This window comes from Musa acuminata, chromosome BXJ1-5 (genome assembly GCF_036884655.1).
Source record: "Musa acuminata AAA Group cultivar baxijiao chromosome BXJ1-5, Cavendish_Baxijiao_AAA, whole genome shotgun sequence".
Lineage (NCBI taxonomy): Eukaryota > Viridiplantae > Streptophyta > Magnoliopsida > Zingiberales > Musaceae > Musa > Musa acuminata.
Genome location: NC_088331.1, coordinates 44,289,706 through 44,300,257, shown reverse-complemented (window position 1 = coordinate 44,300,257; position 10,552 = coordinate 44,289,706). Strand labels below are relative to the sequence as shown.

The 10,552-nt window shown below is 39.1% G+C and overlaps 2 protein-coding genes and 1 long non-coding RNA gene across 3 annotated transcripts; all 3 read left to right on the top strand.

Moving 5' to 3' along the window:
- Positions 1-873: 873 nt before the first annotated feature.
- Positions 874-1,896, top strand: LOC135675142 (uncharacterized). The gene is made up of 2 exons (XR_010513821.1): positions 874-1,297; positions 1,406-1,896. It is a non-coding gene; the product is annotated as an uncharacterized LOC135675142 (long non-coding RNA).
- Positions 1,897-3,581: 1,685 nt separating this feature from the next.
- On the top strand, positions 3,582-6,357 carry LOC135674465 (uncharacterized). The gene is made up of 5 exons (XM_065184353.1): positions 3,582-3,970; positions 4,047-4,096; positions 4,898-5,021; positions 5,106-5,210; positions 5,654-6,357. Exons 1-5 carry the CDS (start codon positions 3,790-3,792, stop codon positions 6,274-6,276), a joined length of 1,083 nt encoding a protein of 360 aa, XP_065040425.1. The 5' UTR covers positions 3,582-3,789; the 3' UTR covers positions 6,277-6,357.
- A 2,941-nt stretch (positions 6,358-9,298) lies between these two features.
- Positions 9,299-10,227, top strand: LOC135674464 (transcription factor ILI5-like). Its single transcript, XM_065184352.1, has 2 exons — positions 9,299-9,727; positions 9,815-10,227. The coding sequence occupies exons 1-2, from the start codon at positions 9,626-9,628 to the stop codon at positions 9,968-9,970; spliced, it is 258 nt and encodes an 85-aa protein (XP_065040424.1). The 5' UTR covers positions 9,299-9,625; the 3' UTR covers positions 9,971-10,227.
- The last annotated feature ends 325 nt before the right edge of the window (positions 10,228-10,552 follow it).

Sequence of the window (10,552 nt, the reverse complement as noted above, 5' to 3'; positions counted from 1 at the left end):
TAAGAGTCAGATCTTAGAAAAGTTCTCCAAAAAGATTTAGGTCTAGGATAGAAAATGGATTCAGATCGATAGACACCCTTTGACATCTTCGGACTCTAAATTATTAAGATTAGGAGATTCAGTTGGTGAGCATTTAAGACCGTCGAAGTTGAACCATACAAGTTTAGGGGCTTTAGATCATCGATATTTAATCGAGATAGATCTATGAAGTTCCCTTGAGACATCCTTGGCCCTCGTTGTAGCATTAAACTATTAAACTAAATTTTAATTGTTCAATTTGGAGGCTTAGTTTAATCCAATCTTATATCACTTCAAGTCGATCTCAAGGTAAAATTCGTCAAATTTGATACCTAGATCAAACAAAACTAATTTGAGGGGTATTCTTGATAATGCTTATATGATGCTTAAGTCAGTAGTCTAATTGAATAAGTTGGATAAGTCGAGCTCAAGTTGTTCGATTACTCTTTGTGTTGTATGACCTTTTTATAATGATCGCCTAGGGGGCGTTATGTAGTTTGTTTAGTAAGATCTAGTCAAAACCACCCTGACTGATCTCGAGTTATTATATTCGTTTATTACATCGATTGGAATGATCATATCGATCAATAGTTTGGACACATGATAATAACGGTGAGAGTGCTGAGTGATCAACCACCCTACTCTTTCCCTAGAAGAGACATATCTCGGTGCAGGATCATCTACCAAATCTATGATGAACTCAGAAATTAGACTTAGATTACAACTTAATCGTTGACATGTGGGACGATTCCAAACTTGACTTATCAAGAATAACATAGAAACAAATAAAGAAATATAGATAGATATGTAAAGTAACTCCAGAAAAAGTAACAAGCACAAATGTCCTTCCAAGATCAAATGGCACGGAGAGGGTAGGAAGTGGCATTCGCACTTGTGCCACTCAACACATGCTCTCTGCCCGAGGATGCATGATTGGGTCCATACAGCTTTGTGCCTTTTTCTGGTAAGAACTGAAGTCAAGCAGAGAGAAAACATCTTATTGGTAGATGCAGAATTTGGACAGTTCTATGTGCACATTTTGTGCATGATGCTGTTCACCAGTTATCTCTCTTCATCCGGTCTTTGTTCGGTGGGGGGAGAAGTCACATCTCTGCAGTGAAAGGTATGTTCTTGAGCACTAACGCAGGCCAAGAAAAGTACATATAATGCATGCAGGCTGGGAGAAACATTTGTCTGGGAATTCATGATGGGAAAGGTAGTGGCGAAGGTAGCAAGTGTCATTCCCTTTGCTGGCAATGGCACCTCTCGGAAGCTAAAGGTAATCAACTAAGCTCAGATCCATTCAGTTTAAAGATAATAAAAAGACAAGCATTCACAGACTGGTGGATTCATACACCATATTAATCTCTGTTGCGGACAAATCCAGTAGCCATCGTGTCGATGATCGAACTCTTCTAATCGGTTGTTTATGTCGTTCGACACGCACGCCCGGTAGGTGTTCGTCCGATCGTCTCTGTGAAAAGGTATGAATCCGTATTTTCAAATAATTCATATATTGAGATATGAATTCTTTAATCTTATATCTTATTAAAGTCATAATTCTTTAATATTTAAGGTTTTTATCTTTTATTTATTAGTTGGATATCTCTAAAATTGATATTTGATGGTCGATTCACATCGATATGCACTGTTGATATAATTAATAAGGCGACAGTACGCAAGGAAAGGTTGGCTATCGAGTCTCTTTATGTAGTCCTTCAGATCACGTGAATGGATATGATGCCAACACAAAGCTCATTCTGTGAGCAATAAATGCTCCGACGCCCTCTCGAGGGACAAAATAATAGAAGACATTACATCAAACACTTGATCGACACATTGAGAAATAGTGTTGTTTAGATTTTGATGTTACATTTGGTTAGGAGTTATTCGAAATTGATGATGATTTTAATAAGTTAGACAATGTGTAGATATATTAAATTAATTAATATGGTACATGAAATGACTAAGGCATATTAATATACATGTTTTTCATTCACTTGATGTTTCTTTTTCATGAAAATTAATATGGTGCTAATTCTACACCTCTCTGAATTTTTTTTTTCTCCGTAAATTTATAATTTGTTTCTCTCATTTCTATGCCTCATCTGAAAACAATTCACCATATAACTTGGATTTATTTGGGTTTACTATGGAATTAATAAACATAAAAACTTTTCCTATAAATATTCATAATATATATTTTTAGGAACACAAAGTTCAGTTTTATTTCACTTGTCTTTTTGAGTGACTCTAGCGAGGAGTTTGTTTTATTATCGGCAAAATTGATTTCATATTTTGTCACTATAATTTTTTGGTTCATTTTTTGAAAATTTTTGGGTGATAAATTTGGTGAACTCTTATTACTTTTTTGAAATTATGTGGATATATATGTATGTATATATATATGTATATATATATGTATGTGGATATATATGTATGTATATATATATGTATGTATATATGTATATATATATATATGTATATATATATATATGTATGTATATATATATATACATACATATATATATATACATATATATATATACATATATATATATATACATATATATATATACATACATATATATATACATACATATATATATACATATATATACATATATATATATATATATACATATATATATATATATATATATATATATATATATATATACATATATATAAAGTGATAAATATCAAAATATAATAAACAAAAAAATTATGTCAAATCACACGTGTCATCACTCATGTGATTGGCTTGTAGAGCACATACTACGACTAGCATATTTGGTAATGCATTTTGAGTTAACCAATGCGTCGTCTACTTTTCAAAGTTTAATGAATAATATCTTTCGAGTTCATCTTCGTAAATTTGTTATGATTTTCGAGTTTATCTTTAGAAAGTTATTTATTATATTTGCATGTTGTCTTTACCTTTTTTTAGTGAGAGTCATTTTCCTTTTGTTATAATGTAAATCTTGGGAGACTCTCACAACCTAATTTTTCTCAATCATGTTGTCTTTTTTTATTTCTTAAATAAAAAGAGTAGCATTTCCATGTGCTCCTAACAAAAAAAAAATGCATTATATATATATATATATATATATATATATATATATATATATATATATATCAAACCTCAAAGTCCAGATAAAAAAAAAGTTTACATGTCTATTTTTCAGATATTAGATTTTTTTTTCCTCTGAAATATATATATATATATATATATATATATATATATATACATATATATTCCTTTAGGTATTTAAATCATTCATATAATGCCACTCATCCATATAATAAACTCAAATTAGTTGCAATTAATCATGATAACAAATGAATTATAAAAAAATTAAATGTTAAATATTTAAGATATCCTTTTTATTACTTTTATCGATTCCGTTTGCTCTATATTCTAAATCTAATTCAAAAGTGATATTTTTGTAGATCTATTAACATCAATTATAATTTTCAATGTCGATATGCTAACTATCTAATTAAAAATCTAAAAGTTTTTTTTTTAATTTTGTAATAATATATATATATATATATATATATGCAATTTTGATAAAGTAAAAAAAGACTCGCGTTGACTAAGTCAAACTAATAGGCAAGGAACAGAACAGTCTCACACCAATCAGCTTCACCCATTTCATCAAACACTTTCCACCCTTATCACTTTTGGCTTTCCCACTTCTATATACTCTTCGCGCCTCACCTTCCTCTCTCATTCCAAAGGGAATCTCCCTTTTCCACTCCCCAGCCATGGCCAAGCCTCCCTTTCTCCCTTTCCTCCTCTTTGTAGCCTCAGCTTTGCTGAGCACTTCTTGCAGTGCCGCGCCGAGGAAGATAGTGGCCTTCTATGAGCTGAAGAAGGGCGATTTCTCTGTGAAGGTGACCAACTGGGGTGCCATCATCACCTCCGTCGTTCTTCCCGATTCAAAAGGTCTCCGTTGCTTGATAGTTTGCTTCTCTCTGCAGGGATCAACATAGCCCTGACTTCCTTTTTCTCTCTACTGCAGGAAACCTGGGGGATGTTGTTCTTGGGTATGATGGGCTTGGTCCATATATTGTAAGATCAATCTCCCTCTTCTCTTCATTGAATCCTGTTCAAGCATTGATTTCTGCTACCTCTGCTTGTGATCTTAGTAGAGAGACTGCCAATCCTAGTGATTTCCTCAGTGACACTACAACAAATTTGCCCACAGTGGATGTTGCTCCACATCTTGTTTGTAGGAAAAAGATACCAACTTGTAGTACATGAAAAGTTTCGGGAAAGGTCAATGAGTCAAGGAGACACATTTTCCTAATCAAGAATAAGCACTTTTTCCGATCTATCACATATTTTATTTGGTCTTTCCATGTGCCTTTGTACAGTAAGTTTTTATTCTATCCAGATCACATCATCTTGGTGGGGGCTGCTTTGGATGTATGCTAATTTCCCCTTCCCTTCAACTCTGGTCCTTCCATGATTTCTAGTGAAGCTTGAGGAACAATTCACTAGAGTTTATTCACTTCACCTGACCTCATTCTTCCAAAAGATTAAACTCAACACCCACAAGAAAGACATGGATGGCAAGGGTGACAGACCAAATTATGCTTTGGTGTGTCTTACAAGATATTACTTTCTTGTGGATACATGTTGATCTCTCTTCTCCTTGATCTTCCATTTGTTTGTGAATTGGAACACTAATTTTGCACCCTTTGTTCCTTCAACTATAACTCACAAGAAAGATTTGGATAGCAAAGGTGACTGACCAAATTATGCTTTACTGTGTGTTACAAGATATTACTTTCTTGTGGATGCATGTTGATCTTCCATCTGTTTGTTGAATTGGAGCACTAATTCTTGCGCCCTGTGTTCTTTAATCAGAACAATTCAGCTAATTTTGGGGCAGTAGTTGGACGAGTTGCTAACAGGATATCGGGTGCGCGATTTCTTCTAAATGGAAAGGCATACAGATTGTCTAAAAACAGTGGAAACAACACACTTCATGGTATGAATAAACCTGTTTTCTTTCTTCCCGGTTAAAATCATCAGCTAGTTTAAGAGCATAATTTCTTTGATCCCTCAATTTCAGGTGGGCACAGAGGGTTCAGTCATGTTATTTGGACTGTAAAGGAGAAGGTTGATGGAGAATTCCCTTACATCACATTATACTACCATAGTTTTGATGGGGAACAAGGTATGTATGACATTATTGCCATCTCCTCTAAGGGTGAGATCGTTGACACATCTTTACCTGCAAGATTAGATCTAATTTCTTCTTTTCTTCTTTTTGCTGATCAGTACGTAGGCTATCTTATCATCAAATTTAAGAAGAAAAAACACACCAAAACAACGAAATGGTATAATTTTACTGAGTTCTTTTTCTACTCTTCCTCTCACCAAAGAAGAAAACAGTAAGACAGTTGCATATCATTTTCTACATCATCTCATTTTCATATCATTTTCTGGTGCTTTTAATTTTGGAGGTACTCCATGCCTCAGTGGTCATAGATGATGATAACATTGCTGGAGAATCTCTTTTGTTTTCAAGTAAATAACCACTTAAGTTCATGTCCACTGTGATTTCCGAGTCTTAACACTTACAATCTTTCTGTAAGTGAAACTTGGTGCCTTCTACAGGTTTCCCTGGTGCTCTTGATGTGTTTGTTACCTACAAGATATCAGCACCATATGAACTGAGCATAGCCATGTGTGCCAAGTCCCTAAACAAGGCAACACCAGTGAACTTGGCACAGCACAGCTACTGGAACCTCGGAGGCCATGGCAGTGGCACAATCCTCTCGAACATGGTCCAAATTTTTGCATCCAAGATCACGCCTGTCGATGCGAATCTCATCCCAATCGGTACCATCGTGCCAGTTTCTGGCACACCCTACGATTTCCTCAAGCCCACAACCGTCGGCAGCCGCATCGACAAGCTATCAGGTGGCTATGACATCAACTACGTCCTGGATCAGCCGATAGGCAGCAACGGCATGAGGAAGGTCGCAGTCGTGAAGGATGGCGACGGTTCAGGAAGGGCTTTCGAGCTGTGGGCGAACCAGCCGGGTGTGCAGTTCTACACTGGGAACTTTCTGAATAATGTCAAAGGGAAGGGAGGCCAAATCTATGGCAAACATGCTGGATTGTGCTTAGAGACACAAGGCTTTCCTGACTCTGTGAACCACCCCAACTTCCCATCCCAGATTGTGAACCCTGGGGAGGATTACAAACACAACATGTTGTTCAAGTTCTTGTTCTAATTAGCCGCTGCAAATGCCAGCATTATGCATGGTTTGAAATAAAAAAAGAAAAAGAAAAATCATCGACCTCTTTTTCCTTTTTCTTTTGTTTTCTTGGTGTCAGAGTGAGTTTTTTTTGTGTTTATTGATGGAAATGATGCACTGGATCATACTTCTCGCTGGTTTATAGAGGGAAAACTGAGCTTTCTTATCCTCCACAAACCAAAGTGGAGTTGAGGTTTGATAGACATTGTCGATAGAGCTTTCTTATCCTCCACAAACCAAAGTGGAGTGGAGAGTTGGGATTCGATATACATTGTTGGAAAGTTCAAAGAGTTTGGAGCAAGGATTGATTGAGTTATCAGCACACGTAGGAAAACAAATCCGCATAGGATCACTCACTGGAACCAATCTTGACTTTTTATCGACCAATTATTGCACAAGCATATGGAGTGACTTTTCAACTATCATCGTTCTCTTTATCTTTTTCCTTCCTTTTTCGTCTTTTCTTATATGTAGTGGCTTTTAACTTATCATAATTCTCTCTTTTTTTTTCTTTTTTTTATGGAGGGATTTTTGACTTTTCGTCGTTATTTTTTCATTTCTCATCCTTTCTTAGCGTTCAAAGTGGAATGAGGTTTATCCTTTACAATGGCTTAGGATTTGAATTCGAAAATTATAAAAATTTCTTTATAAACATAAAATTATGATCATGCTTTTCTATTGGATCGAAAGACACCACCAAGAAGTTGGAGTTTTAGAGTTTGATAAGACATTATAGTGAGTTAAACGAAGCTTATATTTTTTTATTTATACGAATAAAATTATTACCTCATATTATGATGAGTTCGATAAAAATTTATATATATCTCTAATGAGACACCCGATTGATTATTAATATATTATTATACAAGTAATGTATCTTAGTTCGAATTCAGGTTAAGATTATGACCTCATACTATGATGAGTTAGATAAAAATTTATATCTCTGCTGAGACACCCGATTGATTATTAGTATATTATTATACAAGTGATGTATCTTTAAGTTCGAAATCAAGTTTGAGCATTTTATATATCATTTAATATAATATAAAAAAATATAATTTTAATTTTTTAAGATGATGATGGCCTCATATTTGGAGCAAGATTGCTCATATCAGCACATGCTGGAAACCAGACAATGTCTGTACAGTATCTCTCACAGGGACCAATCTTGACTTCTTCTGTGGATCACATACAGACGAGCAAAGCCATAAATGCCAAGCCAAGGAAGTGGACGGCAGAAGCGTCCGTAGTCGTAACCAGGAAGTCCACCCTCCATTAAACTGGATTTTGGAATGGTATGATTTCTTTCCCGATATCCGATTGAAAAGGGGCTTGCAACGGTGTAGTATGTCAATACTAAGGTGTCAGCACGGCTTAATCCACGAGCCAATATTCGAAGCTCCCAGGATTGACGACACTTTTCTCGGTGGGACGGTGGATGAGCCGAGGACGAGTTGAGTCGTCGGTCGGGTAGATCGTGCCTCCGGGGTGGCCAAACTCCTACACACAGACCCTAGTCGGGGTATTCCCGAGTTGGATCTCTCGTAGATTAAGTCAGTGATCTTCTCTTCTTTTTTTTGTTCTTACCCTTGGTTAGGTGTCGACCAAAGGTTTTTATACTATTGCCCGAGGATCGATCGTACGTGGATTTAGCGTGACGACCAACCCTCAAGTGGCTATAATGTACCTTTGTACGGACACCGCTTGGTGAGCATGGAACGACGACATACAACGTTATCCCGAGCTTTCCAGGACGAGACTTACCGAGGGGGCACCTTCCCGAGCGAGCTTCGATTCAATGTGGGGAGTCAATCCTCGTGCTGATTCAACGGGAGCATGACGTGACATGGATCGTGACATGACTGATATTCAAAATATATTTTATTATAAGAACAACAGCTGAAGAGATGACATTATTTTGCTTCACTCATTGTTGGAGCATAAGAATGCAAATCTGATCGAATTGGGGAGATTAAGCTCAAATGCATGAGTTCACCAAACAAATTCGAATCAAGATTGCTGACCTCACGACCAAAATGGATCCATTTCAAAACCGACAAGAAACCCTCACCTCAACAGGTCAATTACGATATGTAATCGATTACATAAAGGGCAATTGATTAACCTCGATCGATAGTTGAGCCATCCCGATAGAGGTGGTTGAGCCATAGACGACAAGTGGGTGAACCATGTCAATGAAGCCACATCATCAACGGAGCCAAATGATTAACCCACATCACTATCTTAATCATTTCTAACATAAACATTATGGGAGAGATCGAGACAAACTTCCCCCAATCTCAATCTCAAGCAGTACGTCGAGAGATGGACAGCATCCATACCCAGATACTGATTCATTTTCAATCATCCTCGATTTCTTGATTGAGTCGTTCCTCTCTCTCTCTCTCTCTCTCTCTCTCTCTCTCTCTCTCTCAATTTCAATCATCCTCGATGGCACGCGTCGAGTTTACAGCCTACCCCTCACCCTGCAGTAACCCTGCGCGAATCTTAAAGCTAAACAACTGTATTGGATCTCCCTCGGGGTCAACATACCTATACGTAGCCACGAGGCTCCGAGCATCTCTGCTTTAAAGTGCGTGCGAGGCCACGCGGCGCTGCATCGACTCCTCCCGTGTTGGACATCTGTTTGTCGTGTATACAGATACTCATATATATTAATCTCGATGGGTGGGTTCCCACCGTCCGTCACTCGGCCCTCTCGCACCTAACTCGTCGCATCCGGCCATGGCAGGTGGAGAGCTTCTCAGTCGTACATGCCCTCTCTCCTTTCTCCCTTCTCCTCTACCTCCTCCTACTGTTCTACCTTCAATTCTCTACAGTTGAAAACACGATCCATCGACACTGCATGAGAAGGTTTCCTGCACACCACCATGGATGTCATCACAAGTTGGTACGCCATTTAAAGCGCATGTGGACGTGTTGGATGAGACACATGGTGGGCAGCCACTGTTTGTGTGGGTTTGGGAGGAGTGGAGGCCGTCCTGCCCGCCCGTCTCCACCTGCAGCTGCAGCTGCTGCTGCTGTGTGTTTTTGTCTCTCATGGTCGCATGCGACTCGTGCCCACCCCCAAAAGGGCAAGCACCTCTCCCCTGAATCGAGTCTCTTCCGTTTTCCTGTAGAGAAAGGGCCTACAAGTGGAATTCATCACATGATAAGCCACTTGAGATAGCCATGTCCTACCCTCATGCCTTCACTCCTTGTAGAGGCTTAGCTTTGAGGAGATTTCAACCCAAGGCCCTCTGTCCATCTCCTATATAGCTCTCCCTCCCTCCTTACCACACCATTTTTTGAGGCAGGACGCAAGATGTCGAGCAGGAGGTCCAGGATCTCAGAGGAGGAGATCAACGAGCTCGTCTCCAAGCTGCAGTCCCTCCTCCCAGAAGCCCGCCGACGAGACAGCGGCAGGGTAAGCAAGCGCCCCTCCTCAAGTCCCTCGACTCCTTGCTTGTGTTGCTCATCTGATGTGCCAGCGTCTCTGTGCTCTCTTCTGCAGGCTTCGGCAGCAAAGCTACTGAAGGAGACGTGCAACTACATCAGGAAACTCAACCGGGAGGTCGACGACCTGAGCAACCGCCTCTCGGCCCTCATGGCGACCATGGACAGCGACAGCGCCGAGGCCGACATCATCCGCAGTCTCCTCCGGTCGTGAGCACGGTTCGTCCTCTCCTTTGTTCCACTCCACCTAATGTATCTGCATATGCATACATAATGTACCTTTTTCTAAGTGTGGGACTTATGATGTAGCACGGGTAACCTTGGATTTCCTGTACATAACACAAGAAAAATTCTACTTGGTTCATCTATAATATTCCTTTCTCTGCCTTATCTGCCACTAGACCAACTTGGGGAGCGGCTTCCGTAAGCTCGAGGGAAACAGACCTAACCTCGGCAATTTTGTATCCCTAATCCTACCACGAACGGTCTACCTTGAGATGCAACTCATCATTTTTGGGTAAATGAGAAATGGACTTCCTCCAGCTTTTGGCGTCAGCTGCTGATGTTCGTGAATTCAAATTAAACAGCGCTAAGAACACCCCAAAAAAAAAAAAACCTACCCATATGGTCAGTGCTGTAAGAAATGAAACGCGTGAGCTCACCAGGGGTCCATCTAGAGTCCGTGGGATCCACGGCAGATGACGTGGGGCGAGGCGCGAACGTCCGTGGTGGACCGTCCAATCGATGGAAGCTTCCTCGAAGCCTCCCGCCCGCCTCCCCGCGCGCTCTCTCGCTC

Bases quoted from the DNA above. Each gene is read 5' to 3' on its own strand.
- LOC135674465 (XM_065184353.1), top strand. From the start codon at position 3,790: ATGGCCAAGCCTCCCTTTCTCCCTTTCCTCCTCTTTGTAGCCTCAGCT. The intron at 3,971-4,046 runs GTCTCCGTTGCT...TCTCTACTGCAG, and splicing joins CGTTCTTCCCGATTCAAAAG to GAAACCTGGGGGATGTTGTT. The intron at 5,211-5,653 runs GTATGTATGACA...TGCCTTCTACAG, and splicing joins TAGTTTTGATGGGGAACAAG to GTTTCCCTGGTGCTCTTGAT.
- LOC135674464 (XM_065184352.1), top strand. From the start codon at position 9,626: ATGTCGAGCAGGAGGTCCAGGATCTCAGAGGAGGAGATCAACGAGCTC. The intron at 9,728-9,814 runs GTAAGCAAGCGC...TCTCTTCTGCAG, and splicing joins GCCGACGAGACAGCGGCAGG to GCTTCGGCAGCAAAGCTACT.